This window comes from Cyprinus carpio, chromosome B19 (assembly GCF_018340385.1).
Source record: "Cyprinus carpio isolate SPL01 chromosome B19, ASM1834038v1, whole genome shotgun sequence".
NCBI classification, from domain to species: Eukaryota; Metazoa; Chordata; class Actinopteri; order Cypriniformes; family Cyprinidae; genus Cyprinus; species Cyprinus carpio.
In genome coordinates, this window is record NC_056615.1 from 4,414,969 (window position 1) to 4,436,891 (window position 21,923).

General features: G+C 36.8%; 1 protein-coding gene across 1 annotated transcript in view; it reads right to left on the reverse strand.

The window, feature by feature from the left end:
- Positions 1-2,804: 2,804 nt before the first annotated feature.
- The window catches only part of LOC109062646 (regulating synaptic membrane exocytosis protein 2-like), a 145,124-nt gene continuing 126,005 nt past the window's right edge, over positions 2,805-21,923 (reverse strand). Inside the window, exons 33-38 of the mRNA XM_042745430.1 lie at positions 19,853-20,067; positions 7,536-7,677; positions 7,263-7,375; positions 5,379-5,480; positions 5,133-5,272; positions 2,805-4,829 (exon numbers count right to left, since the gene is read on the reverse strand). Coding sequence (XP_042601364.1) covers positions 4,623-4,829; positions 5,133-5,272; positions 5,379-5,480; positions 7,263-7,375; positions 7,536-7,677; positions 19,853-20,067 — 919 coding nt within the window. The 3' untranslated portion in view covers positions 2,805-4,622. The remainder of the gene's footprint in view (positions 4,830-5,132; positions 5,273-5,378; positions 5,481-7,262; positions 7,376-7,535; positions 7,678-19,852; positions 20,068-21,923) is intronic.

Genomic DNA, 21,923 nt, shown 5'->3' on the forward strand with positions numbered 1-21,923 from the left:
AATCTTTTATTTCAAATCATTGTTTCAAAGTGCTAAAGTCATGTGATTGGCTGCATTAGCCAAGCCCCCCATAAAACACACAAAACAAGTCCTACAAATAAATAAAAAACATACACAGACATTTTACAGATACTACGGGATTAATAGAGGAAAACATGAACGCACTGGTGAAGGAGCGACAAGCAAACTAAGGTTTAACAGCATTAGCATAATAATGTTTTGAAGAATTTGTATAAAAATTATAATGAATGATATTAATCTAAAGCAACAATAAAAACCAACTAAACTTAACTAAACAACATCAGGAGCTCAAAACTATAATAAACCTGTGTTGTGCGTTGCCAGAGTGTTGGTATTTGGTTACAAAAATGTGAAATAATAAAAACATGCATTTTATTCAAGTTGTTGTCAGAGTTTATTTTGTAACATCTAATTAGAATTTGAATATCTTCATGGATCATTTAGACTCATGAATTTGAATATCTTCATGGATCATTTAGACTCATAAAACAGCTCACAGGTTTCCATTAAAGAGTGTCTGATTTTGACTCAAACTCAAAAAACATTTTCAGGGTCACGACCTCTCAGTTATGAATAGACTAATGAATAGACCTTTCAGTGATGAAAACATGTAACATGAGAGTGTAGAGCATAATTTACCTGTCATTACTGATGTCAATGGCTGAGTCTGACTGAAGAAAGCAGCATCTAGATGGACAGAGACGACCAGACTAGAGCTTTTAAATCAGACATAAAAACATGATAAATTCATAACACTGACCTATATGATAACTGGACAAGACATTCAAATCAACCAACATATCGCAATCTCTACAGTATATCAGTGTCTCACTTGATTGTCTTGGGCTGTAAATGATTTCCATCAAAATCCCATGAGTGGTTTCTTTTTAAATAGTTTGTTCTAAAAGAGGCCATGCATTATTTTTTCTTTCTTGTTTTCTTCTGATCTTGACCTAAATTTTTTATCTTGACATTTTTTTTCTTGTGGTTGCGATCATGACTTTTCAGTGTACTCGAAAATAATAAAAAAATAGTTTTTCCATATCGTTATTTTTTTTTTTATGCGCAAAAACAGTATGGTTAATAACATTCTTATTTATTTTTATTTTTTCAGAGACAAATGCGGTTTAATTTGTGTATTTAAAATTTTTAAATGGTCTAACGTAGCTATCGATCAACACAGCAGGCGCATGCATATGGATTATCATATGGATGGATTATAAAAAAGAAGTTTTTATGGATAATGCAGGAGTCTCTCCAAGTTTTGCCGCTTAGAGAGCAAGTGTAAAGTTGAAGGTAATAATCAGACTTCTTTCCATCTTTCTGCACAGAATGCTGCCGTTTTATTCGAGGTTGCCTAAAGAGTGAGCCAGAGCAGAGGCTTCACCTGGAGGAGAAGCTCTTCCATGACTGTTTTAAGTTAGTCCCACAATCCCTCCAGCCTTAGCGTCATTTTTGAAGCCCAAGTTGGCAGAGCTGGCGGAGACCAAAAACACTTTTTGTACCACTTGTTTTGTTGTTTTTTAATGTAAAGTTGGACATTTTAACATGAGGGTCTATGGGATTGACTCCCTTTTGGAACCTGTCTCTAGAGGCCAGTCTATGATTTGCAGTTTCAGTCACGTGTTGGATTCAAGAGAGAGACTGGAAGGTTGCTGCTTGGTTGTTTAAACATGGAAACAAATGATCTGGAAATATTAACCATTACTATCTTGCTTCAGTTCTAGAGAGGTTAACTCTTTCAGTTTACTACTGTATATTCATCAGATCAAGTGTTAATTTGAAAAATAATCTCACCAGGTGAGTAATAACAGGTAAGTAACATCTCAAAAATGAGTTACTCTATGTGGGCCTTTATTTGCTATTTGAAGCCCACAGGGGTATGGCAAACCATTTTAGGATTCATACACCTGGATCTACTAGTAATTTAGAGATTCTGCATTTTTGGCTTGTCGTAATGGGCATTAAGATATCTACAACATAATTTTTACTAGTCGTAATATACATTGTATGTATCTGAAAGTGCCTGCAGATAGACCTTTGCAAAGCCCCACATTTAACATCTTATCAAGCAATCTTACAAAAAACATTAAATTAAAATTTCCATGTAGGTTCCATGCAACATTTAGTCTGTCAACATAACATGCACAATATATGGTATTATTTACAAGAAGCCTGCAGCGGTCCAGGGAGCACACACATTTTCTGGAAAAGCCACACTACCAGATATTTTGACCACATCATCACTTTCCAAGAAGAAGAAAATGGCGGCACGAGTGACTTCAGTATGTTGTCTGTCAAACCGTAACGTACCTAATACGTTATACCTAATACACATGTGAGTATGAATTTGTTCTTTATTCACTGAAATTGACGTGATTTTTATAATGTATATCACCTGTAGCCTTCTCGGTTGTTAAAAAATATTAAGGCAATCACTGTTTGATAAAATGGTAATTCTCCAATAAAATATTTTTACATGATTTGTTACACTTAATTAGCCCTTAGCAGATTTGTCTCATTTAGGTGAAAAGTAAAGAATTCTCCCATTAGCACATTTGTGGCTTATTGTGTTATATTTAAACTTTTGAATTACTTCTATGGCTACATTTGATTCAATTACTTGTACCATTTTTTACTTAGTATTCAGTATGGTTTAGTACTGGCGTCTAGACGCTCTGCAATATGTTAAGTGGCCATATAAGTAAATGTTTTGGTATTTTTTTGGTAGCATGTCATGCCTGTGAGAAGGTTTGGTGAATGATTGCAGACAAACACAGGGATTAGTAAATGAATTTTATTCTCTCAAAACAAGAAACAATTAAAAATTCATATTGTGTGGCAATTTTCCCATCTCCACAAACTGTGACTCGCTCCTCATTCGTCAACCAGTGTCTGTTGTATTGAACATTGTCCAGTCCTCTCCGAGTTCAGAGACTTCGTACAGCACCATCCAATGGGATCCGTTTTTAGAACATTTTCTTTATAACAATAATAAAATAAAATATACTTGCAACCTTGTTTCAAGTCAAACTTGAATAAATATAAATTTTCTTAACTTTTTTCCCTCTTGTTTTTTTAGATTTCTTTTGTCTGTTTGATTTTCTTTTCCTTTTTTTCTTCTTTTCAAAACGTCAAGAAAAGATGAGTGCCAAGAGGTGGAATGTTGCGTTGAATGTCTGAACCGTCGGCCACAAAACCTCGACCCCGACCTGAATCTGTGGTCGACACTCGATCAGGGGACGGCCCAGCCTCTGGTCCACATGCACTGTACACAAAACTGCGAAAAATTCCCAGATGTCTCTATCAAAACATGCTGTATTACTCAGACGGTGTGCTCAATCCATGTTGCAGACCCTTTTCAACATGCTTGCTTTGAGTAAATGAGCCATTCTCTTGTAACAGAACAGTGGAATCATGACAGACCCATAATCTACAGCTCCGTCTCCACATGAACACAGAATTATGGCTGCATTTGAAGGGAGAAATGTACAATTTTCTTGTTCGTTTTTATATCGAAATCAATATTGTACATTTATTGTTATCCTCGACAATCCCTTGCTTTTTTCTGTTTACAATATGAGATACAAATTCTCATCAGGCCACACCTGTAACCGAGATCTGTAAAAATACAGAAGAATATTCTAAAGGACGACAATCACATCGTTATCATTTTGCATTCAGTCTCTTTGAAAATCATGCACTAGAGAATTTCATATTAAAAATAATACAAATTGTTGAAAATGGCTGATCTGGTCATCCTTAAATAAGATTCTTCCTCTCTCTTTTTTTTTTTTTTTTTGATTTTTGTTTTTTGCAAGTCTTGAGGAAAATAAACTTCCGATTTTTTTTTAAACAACTCTGCATCCATGCAAAAAGAAAAAAGAAAAAAATAATCTCATAAATTTCATACAGTACATCAACAAAGAGAACATCATACCGGAGCACAAAAAAGGTCCATTATTTATTTAATTATTTTTTTCTCCCCTCCCCCCATATCCATACCCATATCCTCATCACCGAACTAAGAAAATCAATCCAGTGGAGATCTGGCTTGATGTAGGGTCATTCCCATGAGAACGTCAAGTCTCTGAGGTTACCCTTTCGCTTTCCTGTCCCATCTTAGCCAAGCACTTCTCTCTTTATGGATCTTCTTTTGACAGCTTGGCTTACAGTAATGGCTACTACGCTACTGTAGTTAAGAAACACTGACATCTCTTTGAATACAACAGAGAGGAAGCAGCCAGAGTAAAACGGCATCTTCACTCTCCGGTGGAAATCAGCACTCTTAACGTCCTACGGTTAAGAGTCAGTCTCCGCCGAATCCCTGGCTGCATCTCTTCAGCTGAACGGAGAGACTTTTTCTGTGGCGTTCTTTCCCTGCGTGCGATAGCAGCATACATTTTCTTTTCGTCTATTTGTTTTTTTTTTTTTTTTTGGCAGAAGGACGCAGGCCTTTTCTTAGCCTCTTGTCGCACGGGCTCAGAGGACACAACATCAAGCATGCAGTGTAACCAGGACGTGACCCGTCGAGACCGTCTCCTCTCTGTCTGTAGCTGGAGCTACTCACGCCGCTCTCTACCGCTCACCTCCTCGTGCCGCTACGACCGAACGTTGGAACTGTCCAGGCTTGAATCTGGAGGTTTACTACTTAAAGGTGCCAAGGTTGGGTCCACTAATGAGGTGGGAGGGAAGAGCTTGTACCAGCCAATCACCATGTTGGTCAGCTCTAAATCGTCTAGCAGGATCTGGGCGGCTCCCATGAAGGACTTGTGGTCCATGCGTCCATAGTCCCCCCAAACAATGATCTGTAAAGAAAGACACGATTGGTAAAGAGTTTCAAAAAAAGCTGAAGTACATATATTGCAAAAGCACATGGGAAAATTACTAAAACTACAACAAAAATTAAAAAGAAAATTGAATTTATATAAAAAACAAAAGCCAAAATATTAATAAATACTATAAAAGTAAATAAATAATGCTAAAATAACTGATGTAGTGAAAACATATCCAAGTCAAATATCACCCACAAATCAAAAGAAATATAATATATTTGGCACATTTTCATCACAATTATGCCTTACATGAAAAGGACACGGTCCTGGAGTTACCTGTAAAACCTTCCCCTCAGGATTCTCCTCAAACTGAAGCTGCTGTTGATAAAGAGGATCCAGTGTTTTTCTCGCCGTCCGAGTTTTCTTTTTGTTGATGCACTTCCCGTTGTCCAGCAGATATACTTTTACATAAGGTGCTGCAAATATTAGACCACAAGGATTTACATATAAACCTCACAAAATAATACAGGAACCGAAAAAAAAAACAAAAAAAAACATGCATTGTGTCATGATGAGACAGACCTGGCGTCTGTTTGTTCCCTGGTTTGCCCACCAGGCCTCGAGCCCGAATAACTTCAACATCCAGCCTCTCCTTCCTGTGTACCATACCGATCTGGATGTCACCTGCGGAGAAAGGCCACATCCAAACTCTTAGAGCAGGTCACCTCATAGAAACCATTTGATTAAAGGCATTACAGTGCTATGGACAAAAACATTACTTTTTGGTAGAGATGTATGTGTTAAGCCCAAAGTATTCTTTGTTTTTACACTTATACTTGAATCTACTTCAACGTATTCTGATTACGTTATAGTTAACTGTTTCAATTTATCCTTAATATTTCTCTTGTGGCCCAGAGTGAGAAAAAAATTAGAAGAAATTTTGTCCTTAAGTTATATTTAATTGTTTAGATTTTTATTTAGTTTTGAAGAAGTTTTTTTCGTGTTAAACAAGTATTTGAAATTATGTACGGCTTTTTATTTCATTGAATTTTTATTGATGCGGCCACGACTGCAGCTATTAGAAAGAGAGCGAGATAGAGACACAGATTATGTACGGAATAATTGACAACCTCTGTGCGTCTCTTGAACTTATTCTGCTGCAGCATTTCTAAAAGTGATAAATGTCATGTGGGGCCTTTAAGTTGCTACACTGTATAGGCTAACTGATAAAATCGTCAGGGCAGCGCTGACTACATCTTTTTGTGTAAACTGCGTGACCGTAATTATAGCTTTACTATATGCGAAGTGATATGGAACTGTAATGCGGTCAAGAGAGCTGCCTGGAACTACGTTCGCCGTGCGTTTCCAAGAAAATAATTGCACGCCTCAGAACGTTCGTCAGCCAATCAGATTCAAGCATTCAACGGCCCCGTAGTATAAAGGACAGTTATTCTTTGTAGGCTATAATAGACCTGTTTTAAAAGACCTTTTTAAAAACATTATAATTGAAGAGTAAATAGCCTAATATTATCCTTGTAGCATGTCAGTTATGCTGTAATTAGGCTATTGCGGGGCAAATTTATTGTCATTTTAATTTAATAACAAAAGTAATAAATAAAAATAAGAATGTAATAGGGCTACATTAATTGGAAATACCAAATCCTCTTTGCCAATATTTGTTGTTTTTGGACAATATCTCTGGCTATCGTCAATACAAGATCATCGTCTTTTGACAATATATGTATTTAGTCAATACAAGATCATCGTCTTATATTTCACAATAAAGCGTACCGAACCGATAGACGAATCTTCCGGTTTGTAATGCGTACGGTTCAGTACGAATACGTGTATCGTTACACCCCTAGTGGAAATGTATTTTTCTGATCAACTTTTTGCACTTTTTGTTATTTCTAGCGAGAAATCAGTATTATAGTAATTGAATATTGGCTTAGATATCACCAAAGCTCGTTCTATTTTGTTGCAGATCATTAAACTGCTGCCTCAGAAGCATGTCCGAAATCAGTTTCGTGAGGTGCCTTCCTGCGTAAACGCCACCTGCAAAGTCATTGCCGGATTACAACAAGTCAGCTGCCTAGGTTTTTTGATGCAGCCTTTGATTAGCTGGTTCAGGTGTGTTTATTAGCGTTAGAGCTAAACTGCTGTAAAGTGGCCCTCCAGGAGTAGGTTTTGACATCCCTGGTCTAGACGAAATTCCAACACAAATGGTAACAGGAGATGCATGTAAATGGTGTAAATAGTAATTGTGATCGGGTCACTGAAAACACATCTTAAAACCAGTTGGAGCCATAGTCTTTTTTCATGGATGATGTTTCAGGGTTTCATGGATGAAATGGAACTATGTGAGACAAAACTGAAATATACTTTGAGCTTTACAGTGTCTTATTCAACACCAGAGAGAGTTGTTCATGCGAACAACAAAAGAAAACAGTAAGCCATGATACTAACCCATTGGGGGCGTGGCCAGTGTCTGTCTCCCTGCGAGCTGGGCGGGGCCAAGACCATCCAAAAACTCAGTGAACTGGCTATCTGATGAGATCTTCACTCCAGGGAAGATTAGACTTTGAACAGACAACGGACAGAACATCTATTAATCGGGTGCTAATAGCCTCTGACAAGACATCATCACTGACACAAAACCCTCCTACCAGTGGTGATGGCATCATGTGATTTAGGAATATGTGGATCATCGTATTCAGAAGGAGATTTTACAGTACTTACTTTCCAGGTTTTGCCTTTTCCCCCTCTTCTGTGGTCTCTCGGCTGGGCTGCCGTGTCATCCTGCTCTTCATCTCGACGGCTAAACCAGTCTCTACGCTCCGCTGGATCGCCAGACGCACCGGCTTCTTCTTCTTACCCTCCTCTGAAAATGACAACAAGGGAAGGGAAGATGAGTAAATGTGTGACACTTCTACAAAGAGTGTCTCGAGCCCTTCTTGATTCTGACTCAGCCTTAAATCGGTATCAAGTTCAGTGTTGAGTACTACAAATCTGCAGATATGTTATGTGGACTGTATCAACTCACACACAAGGTCTCTTAGTGCAATCGTCTATCACTGTGTGCTGCGGAGGGTCACGTGACACTGACGTGAAACCAGGCTTCATTCATACCATAGGAATCATTCAGAGCCTCTTCCTCTTTCTGTCTTGTCTCAGACTCAACCTACTCAGGTCTCAGCCTGGACTCTGACTTGAATGAGCTGGTCTCGGCTATAACACTGCCACTCCACACCTACTGCCGTTGCTTGGGCAAACATATAGTACCATCCCAAACTTGCAGCAGAAGAGTTGCCATATGTCAACATGTCGAACTATCAAATAAACAGCAATGTTCTGTAAGTGCCACAGAGCAATAGTGTTCACGCTACAAATGGTTTCTTACTGTTGTCTCTGCTCATCAAACTGGGTCAGAGAAAGTATTTTTATCTGAAAACATTACATATTTCGCCCTGTAAGAAAAACACATCAACAACCACTGAATGAGATGCTTAAACAAAGATATGTTATGACCACCAGGGGGCTTCAGTCTGCCACTCTGAGCAGCAGCACAGTCCTGAGCATGCCATATCTATCTATCTATCTATCTATCTATCTATCAGGGGGGCTTATCTATCTATCTGACTATCTATCTATCTATCTATCTATCTATCTATCTATCTATCTATCTATCTATCTATCTATCTATCTATCTATCTATCTATCAGATTATACACATATCTATCTATCTATCTATCTATCTATCTATCTATCTATCTATATCTATCAGATTATACACATATCTATCTATCTATCTATCTATCGATCTATCTATCTATCTATCTATCTATCTATCTATCTATCTGTCTATCTATCAGATTATACACATATCTATCTATCTATCTATCTATCTTATCTATTCTATCTATCTATCTATCATCTATCTATCTATCTAGCTATCTATCAGATTATACTACATATCTATCTATCTATCTATCATCTATTATCTATCTATCATATATCTATCTATCTAAACTATATATCTATCAGATTATACACTATCTATCTATCTATCTATCTATCGATCTATCTATCTATCTATCTATCTATCATCTGGCGATATATCTATCTATCTATCTATCAGATTATACACTATCTATCTATCTATCTATCTATCTATCTATCTCTCTATCTATCTATCATCTATATATCTATCTATCTATACATCTATCCATCTATCCATCTATCTATCTATCTATCTATCTATCTCTATCTATCTATCTATCCATCTATCTATATATCTATCTATCTATCTATCTATCTATAACATATCTCTTCTATCTATCTATCTATCTATCTATCTATCTATCTATCTATCTATCTATCAGATTATACACATATCTATCTATCTATCTATCTATCTATCTATCTATCTATCTATCTATCTATCTATCTATCTATCTATCTATCTATCTATCAGATATACAACATCATCTATCTATCTATCTATCTATCTATCTATCTATCTATCTATCTATCTATCTATCTATCTATAAATCACACATCATACACAGCTCTTCTGGCTTTCAGTTGGTCACAAACCATTCACAACAAAATTCAGTGCTAACAAAAAGCTTTCAAAAGAACTGGACATAGCAGCGCCTGTCACACTTGGCATGTGGCTTCATTCTTACCTCCGTCTGTCTTGTCAAAGGAGTTCATGCAGGGGAAGTAGACGGCCAGTGCCTCGAAGGAGGCAGACAGGCTAAGCCGGCTCTGTGAGCGCTGCATTCGCATGCTGGGGAGAGCGGCGCTGCCATCCTGCCCTTGTCTGCCCATTTTACCACCCCAGCACCCTCAAACACCTCTAACAACACAGAAAGAGGATGGTAGACGAGTAGAGCTGATGCTGTGAGACGGTTTTGGAGAAACAGGTTTGGTATGGTTGTGTTCAAAGCCTCTCATCGGTAGCAGCCGCGAGTCTTGTTAGTTCTCAGGTCGATATGCGGTGAGGATGACTGTCTGACTGTCTCCTCTGCAGCGCGTTACTTCATCTAAGGGGTGGGAGGGGCAGACGGTGGCATGTGCATGTGGCCAATCAGAGGCAGAGAAACTAAGAGACCCCTCAGAGCTCTGCCTAGAGATATGTTCGCACACAAACACATGCACATGACTTGCCTTCTGACTGCAGCTTCATCAGCCACTACACTGACACTTATATTCACACAAAAGTGTTGGGAAGTGGTTAAAAGTAGCAAAGCTACTACCTTCATTACATTTATTTAGTGGCGTGACAACAATTCAACTGTTTTCATGCAGCTTTTTCAGTAAAAAGCTGCATTTTTCAATGAAATGCTACATGACTGCATTGTATTGTGGACACAGATGTACAGAAGAGTGAACAGAAACAACAGCTGGTGGCAGACATGAAGTCAATCTGCCATATACTCCTTAAACTAACCTTGCAGCTGGAAGAGATGAGTGCTGGAAAACACTTAAACTAGTAAGATCTAATTGGGCATACATATTTTTATTCGTCTGCCCAGTAGTTGTTTTTTTTTTTTTTTTTTTAAGAAATTAATCATTTTAATTAGCAAGGATCCATTAAATTGATACTTTTACATTGATTTTTTTTTTTTTTTTTTACATTTTTGAAAAAGTCTTTTTAACTTTCTATTCATCAAACAATCCTGAAATCACACTTCCCATAGTTTCCATAAAAATATGAGCAGCACAACTGTTTTCAACATTGATAACAATAATAAATGTTTCTTGAACAGCAAATCATCATATTATGATTTCTGAAGGATCATCCTGAAAATTCAGCTTTGATCACAGGAATAAATTGCATTTTAAAATAGGTTCAAATAGAAAACAGTTATATAACATGTAATAATATTTTGCAATATTACTTGGCATGAGATGACAATAAAACCTGACATTTCCCTCCATGATGAGTTTTTAGGCAAACAGACACTGGATGTACCTCAATGAAGACAGGACCTTCAGCTTAAACGGGAGACAAAATGTACACTGCTGTAGCTATAAATATCATATTGTGTGTAAGCTGAAATCATCACCCTGCTCAATACCAGCTTAAAATAGAACCTTCCTATTAAAGTCTGAAGAATACAGTTGTGACTCATACCACTGCTCAAACCTCAACATGTCAGACAGTAACACAAATAATGTACTGCACAAAAATCCAGCAGAGCGCAACACTTCCCAGCACGTTTCTCTTGTATCGTTTCAAGTACACAATCCAACAAACTTAAAATACCATCGAAGTACTAAAAATAACTAGATGGTTGAAATCTGTAATGTAAACCACCGCCTAGTAAATATATAGCCGTCTATGTTAAACACTAAGATTGCAATAGTGCAGACACAGAAGACTGTTCTCTGACATTAGACTCACTGTGTGGTCTCAGCGTGTCAGAGCAAACTGAAAGGATGCTGGTTTAAGCCAAGGTCACAGACAGTGTGAATGCATAGAGGTAAAACACCTGTAGGGCTTCATGTCTTCAGATGTAAGACGCAGCGAGTACACAGCAGTATAGTGTATAAAGCATGGCATGCTCCAAATCTGTGCTCACTTTAATTAAATGTATATATTTTTTATTTTAATTAATTCCTGTGATCAAATATGAATTTATTCCAGTCTTCAGTGTCACATGATCAGTCAGAAATCATTCTAATATGCAGCTTTGCTGAAGAAGAAACATTTCAAAACTTTTAATTTAATACATCTTTACTGGATAAAAAATATTAATGTCTTAAAAAAAATACCACAAATATTCTGTTGTGTGTGTAATGCAGTATAGCTATAAATGGAATACAGACAAACATAAACCTGACAGAATCTGTCTAACAAATGAATGGAAAATTCCTCATTTCGAATTCATAATGCAAGACTTGGGAGAGCTTTAATGCTCCAATAAATAGTCTCTTGAATAACAACAAGGTGTTAAAATGGCTCTTTACCATCATATCATGTGCTGAAATATTGGCTCGTGTTGACCTATGACCCACGGGAAAGGATGGATGTAGTGAGCGGTCAGTGTGTTATTAACAGCCGGACCACACGGACTGTAAACGCAAGTCCATTATTCCACAGCAAGTGGTTTACACAATCCTGTAAAACAGCCCATGACAGGGTGTTTAGAAAGGCTTGGCAACTAAGCAAAAGGCTATTTTAGGTTACAGGCCCTATTACATGCACCTATAGGTGTGCACAACTCTACAGGCTGTTTTAAAATGTAGGTAGTCAAAATTGTGCTTGATTTATACCATAATATTTCACAAAAATACACAATTTTAGCCAGTATTTAAATGTTATATTTTTAGTACTTACTGTATAAAGCCTTTAGCTTAGCAAAGTGCTAATGGATATTGGTTTGCACTATTTGTATGGTGTATAATGACGCCATTGTTTCCTTATCTCCTTTGAAAGCTACTTTGGTTGTTTGTCAAGCTACAGTACAAGATTCTTTTTGCAATAGGTTCATTCACAGGAACTATTTGAATGAACCGATTCATAAAAATTCAGCTAACATGAGCTCCTTTGGCAATTAAAAAGACATTACAAACAGCAACCATTGGAAGTAGTTACTAGTGGTATGTGTGTGTTGAATGTGAAAAGCAAAAGCTGTGTGTTTGTGATTAACAAATGTATTATTAAGATTAAGGAAGCGTTATCAGAGATTATGAACTCATTTTGGCCAGCGATGGTTTAACGGTAAAAACATCTTAATTATGATTTTGTGGATTATTGTGATGTTTTCATCAGCTGTTTGGAGTCTCATTCTGACGGCACCCATTCACTGCAGAGGATCACTGACGTAATGCTATATTTCTCTATATTCTCTATATACAATTTTGTTTTGTTTTTTTAATGACCAATCGTTTCACTAGATAAGACCCCTATTCATCGTCTGGTATGGTTTAAAGCCATTTGAAGCTGCACTGAAACTGTAATTTTGACCTTTAACTGTTTGGAGTCCACTGACGTACATTATATGGAAACAAATCCTGGAATGTTTTCATCAAAAACCTTAATTTCTTTTCGACTGAAGAAAGTAATACATAAACATCTTGGATGACATGGGGGTGAGTAAATTATCAGGAAATTCTAATTTGAAAGTGAACTAATTCTTTAAATGCCCTCAGCAACCACAAAATCATGCCCACAACACCCCACCTTGGGCAAGCACCGATCTCAATTTCTTCAGATATTGTAAAAATCTAGTTTCAATCAATTCAAAAAGTGTGTATCTAATATTAAGGGCTTTAACTGAAATCCAGAATGTAATCAAGAACAAGTATTTGACTCTTTTTGTGGTTTCGTGTTAATATATCATTAAGCACCACTCCAGAGGCATGTGCAGATTTTACATCATGCCTTACTGACGTACACAGCCAGTGTATCTATCCTCCTCCAGACTCTGTGTGTCTGTGTGTGAAAATCAGAGGAATGAGGAGATGTATTTTTAGCAGTATATGACTGATCTGGCAGGAAACAGAAAAGAGACAATCTATAAATACGTGAGGAGCGAGCACTGGGAGTGAGAACGAGCCTGTTAAGTATGGAAACATGTTGATCTGAACAGCGGGAGAGTGAATCATTACTGCATCTACTGCAGCAGCTCTGATGCCATGAAAATATTCTCTGACCTGTTTTAAGAGATTCTGCTGGAGGTACACAGCCATGCGTAACACAAACACAAACCTGAACACAAAAGAAGATATTTTGATGAATGTTGGTAACCAAATAGTTTTGGTGATTTAACCAATCACCAGATATGGTGTATTAATTTTAACAGAAGAAACTCGTAGTATGGAATGCTATAGAACTCTGTGGCTACCGGCAACGGATTGATTGCTAACATTCTTTAAAATATCTTCTTTTGTGTTCAGCAAAGGGATGAAACTCATACAGGTTTGGAACAAATCCAGGGTGTGCAGTGCTTAATTTGTAATTTGTAAAACAAATTATAAAATTAAATTTTTAATTTGTAAATTTCGAGATCCCGGAACAAAGCAGGGTGACTGATCTGGCAAGCGTGGATATTTTGCATCCGCTTCAGGTAGTTCTCAGTACAGCCGACTTGCATTTCTTTGGTAAAATATAGGTTTGTGTATGTTTCATTGTTGTAAATCGTTTTATTTTATGCAAAGCAAACTAAAGGGACAAAATGTCAGTCACCTAAATGGGTCACATCAGTCTTTTCGCGACGATTAATTGTTTAATTTTAACTTCTTTAAATTCTTATTAAACGAGTTTAAATGTAAGAAATATTGTATACATGCTTGGTAAAATATGTTGTGTTAAGAACTGTATCACTAAACTAGCAAATGTAGTTGTGTGTAATATTTAAACTTATCTATTAAGTTTTGAGGTTTTAATTATATGTAAGTACCTGTTCATGTACAAAGTAAAAAAGCTAGTATTTTTTCTATACAAACAAACAAACTAGAAAGAAAGAAAGAAAATTAAAAAAGAGAGAATTCGCCATTGATACGCATTTCCGATAAAGCTTTCCTTGCCCTCACACACACACATACACAAATCAGTGTCCACCAATTACAGATGTAGTTCATTACTGTGGAAATAAAACCTGGCATGGATAACACGTATATCTAATTTCATACTTTTATTATCATTTTATATTTAAAGGGGATAAATTTATTGACATTATCATTATTATATGTGCTTTTTCATGAAACATGCATGCTGTAAGTTAGCACGAACGTCTTTCATTGGGGCGTGAAGAGAGGGATCTGCCAAATGAGGTGCCCGATCTGGCTCCAGCTGGTTCCGGCACAAATGAAGCCCTGAGGGTGTGTAAATGACACAAATGTGCAGTATGTAACAGTATGTAACGTATTGACAACTAATGGTTGAAATGGGCATTGCAGTCCAAATTCAAAATACTGAAGAGAGCTGTCTCTCCGGCTCCCTCCTCCTCAGACTCAACGGGTTGCCAGATTGAGGAAACAAAACAAGAACAATGAGCAATGAACCCTACATTGAATGTTGAGTTGATTTTCCCGTGTTTTAACATTCCTCTGGTCATAAAGGTTTTTTAGATGAATGCTGAGGCTTTTTAGGTCAGGTAGAATCTGCAATCTCTGATCCAGTTTGTTTTCTAGCATCAATGGCTGCAATATGCTGTTTTTCTCACCAACTGGCAACCCGGGGTGTTAAATACTATTGGGTAAACTGGCAGTGGGCGGAATCACACAGACCGAAACAAAAACAGACATTCCGACACAGAACACACATTTAATAGCAGAATAACTGGCTGTAGCACTGTTTTTCTGATGTGAACCTGGCATGTTTCCTAAATATCTGCAAAAATATATTATGGTATTTTTATGCCTTAGTACTGTCAAAACATTACATACAACACCTAGTCATAAAAGGGAATGCATGCAAGCATGTTGTCTGATTGTACAAACTTTACACAAAGCCATAAACACTGTGTTCTTTCCAGCACAGATGCGTCATTCAAGCAGTTAGTTTATATGAACTGAAATAGTGCTCATTTGCATCCATTATTTCAACTCACCAGTCAAATCAAAGCAAGCGCTGCAGGAAGTTCCTCCAGGAGCAAAGCCCTTTTAAACCCAACAATCTTCCCTCAACAGACAGCAACAGGGCATCTGTGAGGCCAATTTACCCCCTCGCATGCTGTAAATCTACTTTATCTAAAGGGAAGCCTTGACCAGTGTGTCTGATCTTAGATTTCACCACACGACTACGCAGAGCATCCGATTCAATCCATCCCATCCCAGCAGGTCTTTATGAGGCAGAGCGGGGCGCGAGGCATGATTACACCAGTGGGACCCCTGAATCCTGTCTGTGAGATGTAGAGAGGGACATGCACTTCCTCAAAGCTAGCTCATATCACTGTGTGTGTGTGTGTGCGTGTGTGTGTGTTCAGATGGGCAATTCACTGGGTCACAACTTCCACCATGGAAAAATTGAATGACATGGTGCTTTTTCTCAGAAAAAGAGAGAACAGGAGGTCATTTTGGGACGTTAAAGGAATATTTTTTTAAAGATTTTTTAAAGGCAAAGTTTCATTTTTTCCTATTACACTTTTTTAGTGATTAGTAGTTCTTTAATTTGCAGTTATTCATATTAGTAGGATCAATTATCAAGAAAATTGTATTCATACTGGTTTTATTTTATTTTTTTTTAAACTTTGATTCTGTATATTAAAGAGATAATTATTTCAAAGTATTTATAACTGAAAAGCAATGAATATTCTCTCATCATTTACTCACCATTATGCGGTTTCAAACCTGCATGACTATTTTGAAAAATGTCTTTTTGAATCATTCATCGTTATCATTTTTGGGTGAATTATTGCTTTAAATGACTTATGTCGTGGTGTAACCAAGTAAAAAATAATAAAATACTGTTCTTATATTTTGAACACATTAGTGTATACAGTACATCTTAATCTTTTTTATACATATCATGAAAATATCAAGCTTTTGGGTAGTTGCACTATGTGACATTTTGCAACCTAAATGATGCTTGGTTTATCACAAAAAGGTTTTTTTTGTGTGTGTGTGTGTGTTTTCTTCTTTCTTGACTGCGGGGCTCTGCAGGTGCCATCTCAATGACAATTCTTCCTGTTTTAGATTTTTTCTGCATGGTAGTTGCACCACATGACTTCTACATGAGTTTCTACTGGCAGTGATTATATATATATATTACACAGGGCTGAATGAATGAATGAACACGGACCTATTCAGATTCAGTTTTATGAATAAATTGTACCAGTTTGACTGCATGGTCCAACTGGATCCTAATGATCCTGATTGATCTGAATGGCTGAGCTGTATGCGCAAAGCCAGCTCGTGCATAAAAGTGTAGAAAAATATAAAAATATCACGTTGTGCTGGTACAAAAGCAACATTTGTATCAGATGGGATGTGCTGTTGGTAATGGAAATACTGATGTTTACTCTATATGGATGCAACCAAAGTTTCCAAACTTGGGTTTCGCCAGTAAATGCCATAGAAGAACCATTCTTGGTTCCCCAAAGATCCTTTCAGTGATCGGTTCCTAAGTATGAAGAAATCTTAGTTATTTCTTAGTATGAAGAACATTTTTTACATTATAACAAACCTTTTGTACAATGGAAAGATTTCATGTATGTTTAGGGTTCATGATGGAATCATACATGCCATAAAGACCTTCATTTTTCAGAAAATCACAAGCAATTGAAAAGATTGACATGCAATCCATGATGGCGTTGGCATCAGTGCAGCTGCCACGTCATAGTCCGAATATTGAAATGTGACAGACCTTGAGACAACCAGACCCCATTCATCTCCACAATAACAAACACTGTGGCCTAGAAAAACATTCAGGCTTGTTCACGGTTCCTCCACATCTATCTGAAGAGTGGAACGTGAGAGCTTCTGCTCGAAGCCATTGTGCTGATAAACGCCGCATTAAACACAACAGACTAACTCTCACTGACAGCACTAGAGAAACCACATCATAGTAGATTGGGCTGTTTAAACAGGCTGAATCGGTGCATATTGATTGCATGACCTGCATTTACAATAGAACTGAATGCTCTGCAAAATACCTCGTCCAAACATGGCCTTCTCTTTATCTGTTATTTAGGTCATCAGCAAAGCATCTTATCCACCAGACATCCTTATTCATGGCAAATTAATAGAGTTTCACGGGGGTGTGAACTACATAAAGTAAAAGCCAATAAAAATAAAATAAAAGGCCACCTTCCAAAACACTACACTGCAAAAAATATATTTTCTTAGTATTTTTGTCTTGTTTTCTAATTTAAAATCTAAACATTCTTGAATCAAGATGCATTTCATTGAGAAGCAAAATAACTAAAAAATGTATCTATATTATTTTTACTATTATATATTATACTATTTATTTATATATATATATATATATATATATATATATATATATTATATATATATATTTATATTTATATATATATATATATATTTTGTTAGTTCTGGCTTAAATCAAGAAAAAGTATCTGCCAATAAGGGAAAAAAATATGATCTTAATTCAAAGGCAAAACAATATTATTTTTGTTGCCACATTTGGCAGACAATTTTTTCTCCTGTTTTAGCCAAAATTAACAACATTTTGATATGTTTTTTTCAGAAAACAAGCCTTAATATCTTAAGCCATTTTGCATCTTCAAGAATGATTAAATATTTGTACTACAAACAAGACAAAAAATACTAAGACAGAAAAAGAGAACTATATACACATTAAAGTTTTTGGTCAGTTACATTTTATTTTACTTTTAAGAAAATAATAGTTTTTATTCAGCAAGGAAACATTAAACTGATGACAGTAAACACATTTACAAAAGATTGTTACAATGTTGCAAAAGATTTCTGTTTCAAATAAATAATCTTCTTTTGAACTTTCTATTCATCAAAGAACAAAAAATAATTTCACGGTTTCTACAAAAATATTAATCAGTGCAACACTGATGATCATAATAAATGTTTCTTGAGCAGCAAATCATCATATTAGAATGATTTCTGAAGGATCATGTCACACTGACTGAAGACTGGAGTAATGATGCTGAAAATTTAGCTTTGATCACAGAAATAAATTACATTTTACCATATATTCAAACACATATTGTAAATTGTAATAATATTTCCATAATATTACTATTTTTACTGCATTTTTCTTCAAATAAACACAAACCTCAGTGAAAAAAAAAAAAGGTTTTAAAACTTGCCTAAAATTGTCTAAAATGATATCCCTTTGTACTGAACTGAAACATTTTAGAGTAGAGCAAAGCTATAAAATGGTACATTCAGCACAGAAATTTCCGTGACCGTGGGAATCATGCCCGTGAGAATTGAACTGTAAAAGTTGTCCAGAAGTGGCCTGCTATCTTATCGTGTGTTGGATGCTTCCCTAGAAAACTACAGTAGCTTAACCATCAAAACTAGCATTGTCAACCTACATCACCAGCACTGAACCAATATGTAAAACCCTTCAGGGGTGTGTTTCTCATACAACGACGTGACTCTCTGATTAACCACCATAGAACGATGCATTGTTGCTGAAACAAACTAGCTAGTCACGACTGTTTCCCGAAAACAGTCACATCTCCGTCGTTTGAACCACATTAGTTCAACAACATAGGGCCGTTGTTAATGAAATCACATGCATGTGCTGGAGGAATAACTTCTGCTACTTATTGAGGATGCACTAAAATACATAGATTGAAATGCATTTATATTTAGACAGAATGGAATAAATAGTCTGTAGTGCATGTTAGCTAGCTTACTGTGCCCATGAGCATAATTTATTTAAGCCCATATGTCTTGCTAACAATAGTGTGACCAAATGTGCCATTTTCCCAGGACACGTCATGGCCAGGATTTCTATATTGCCTAAAATATCCAGGTTTTGGCTTTGGTTTCCTGTTTTCATACTTAATGAAGGTAATGATCGTTTGACCAATAACATGCATACATTCTACGTAATCGACCAATCGTGGTGCGTGAGAAGGTTGGGATCTACAGAGAACTGTCAAAGCGATGCAAATACTTACATATTAGTACATATTAGTGTTGGACTTGAAGCAGCACCGAGCATACCGATCGGTGTATGACATCACAGTATCGTGAGAGCGATTCAAAAGCAAAATTGTACAACAATTGGTCTGTGCAGCGCAAACAAAGCCAAAACGTGGATATTTAGGCAATATAGAAATCCTGGCCAGGAAGTGTCCTGGGAAAATGGCACGTTTGATTACCCTATGCAACAAGAAACTATGCTTCTAACCACAGGTTGAGAGCTGTAGTTCCAGCCACGTAAGTTTACGATGCTGATTGCGAATGTTCATTTGAACTATGGTTTCGGGAAACACCGAATTGTTAAACTAGGTTGATAATGACAGAACTTGCGACCACAGTTGCCTAAGGATGCTTTTAGGAAATGCACCCCTGTTCGTTTTAGCAGGGAGCTTCTGTAAATTTAACCACATGTTTGTGTTTGTGTAGCAGCTCAGTTCACTCACCCTCCGGGTCCAGCTGGGAGGTGCTTTGACTTTTCTTCCCCAGTCCCACCATGGCGGCCATCTTGGCTCCGAAACTGGAGCGCCTCTTCTTGTCATCGTCATCGTCGTCGTTCCTGCCCAGTGAGCACATGTCTCCACCCACACTGGAGCTCTTGGTGATGTTGGACCCCGGGGTGGCTGTCTGAGCCCTGTGTTTCATTTTAGATGTAAACTCACTGTCAGCCAAGTCAGGTGCAGGAGATACAGGAAGAGGAAGGAGAGGAGGACAGGGACAGGAAGAAAGAGGAAGGGACAGGATTCAGCTACAGGATTTAGGAGAAGGGTCAAAGGTGAAGGACAGACACACGGGTACAACATACACAAGACGGGACATCTAATGAGGAGCATAGGCATGATGATGTATTTTTGTATGCCAAAACCCAGAAATGAGTTGCATTTTAGCACTGTCCTGAAGTCACCGGGCTTTTGGTTGAATTCCTGAAATAAGGTCTGTGTTATCACAAACTCACATTTTTTTCTACAACATAAAATACATCAGTAATACTTGAGGGAGGTTATCGAGGACATTAAATATCATCATACTCATCTGATCACTAGTCACTTTCACAGCCTCATTATGTTTATAATCTTGCTCTTGTGAACTATTCTGACTCAAACTTTCAGAGAAAATGTTTTCTAATAAAGATAGTGTAGTTTGTTTATAGCCTACTTGAAGCATAGGCTTCACAATTCATAGAACTGTTCATCTGTGAAGATTACATGATGAAAAACAAACAAACAAAAAATATGTAAAAATCATAAATGTTTGCTGGTTATTTGGAGCTTATTTTTTGCAATTATCCAAAAGCCAATGGAAAATCCTTTTGGGTTTTTTTGAAGGAACCAGGCTGATGCAAACATTTATGGGTTGGTCAACAAAAACACACCCATAGCACCAAACAAGAGAAATCTTAAGAAAATTGGAAACTTTGTGAGTGCTGAGTCCTGTCTGAGCCTGTTTTTGCACATCAGTCTGTCAGCAAAAGCACCAAACAAATAAAAACGACCTAAAAATGAAGGCGGCTTTAAAATTTCTCAAATAACTTGATGTTACTATACACATATTATTTTAATGAGACATCTGGGTTTTTACTGAATTATCTTTTTTTTTTTTTTGTTTTTTTTATTTATTAATTTTTTTAATTGATTTTTTTTTTTTGCACTGTTATACCCTAGTGAAAAATATACTAAAATGTATTTGAAATACATTTATTTGTGCTAATATACTGCAAATACATTTACATATTTATGAGCTTAATAAACATACCCTGCAATTGTACTGTTGGTATACTAAACTAGTATAGTTAAAGTCTGCTAAATTGGAACAAATAATTTTGTACCTAACGCAATTTAATTGTGCGAAAGTTGTGCTGAAGTCCAACTAAAGATGAACTGAAGTATATTTGATTGTGCTAAAGTGGAACTTTTGCAAGTATACTTCAGGTACTGTACACTTTAAATTAGGGCTGGGCAAGTTAACACGTTATTATTGTGTTAAAGCATGAATTGATTAACGCCGACAATTATTTTATCGTGCATTAACGCAGTTTTTTATTATTATGAAAGTCCGTTGCTCACTGGCTCTGAATACACATACAGACAAATCATGGGTCAATGGAGGGGATAAAATTAATCCCGATCAAATTAATCAGGCTAAGCATCAACATTCAAAAACCACTGTCCACTGTTATTTTTAACAGAAAAGAATGCAACAAGATCATAATCATGACTTTATAAGTTAGAAATAGGTTCCGATAGCACGTGAAGACAGCAGAGAAGCATCTCGCTCAACACAGTGGAGTGCATCTTAACTTTGTGGTTTATTATTTTGAGTCGTATGGGATGCGGTAACACACGTCCCTCTCACTATATATTGCTTTACAGGTCTATCGCTTTTGCCGCTTAGAAACGTTCACGCAATCATGCAGCACGTATCAGAACAGAAGATCTGCACTCCAGCGCGGTTAGCGCTCACACTCACTGATCTATATATAACTGAACTGCGCTCTTGCCCACCTCTTCCAACCGAGCC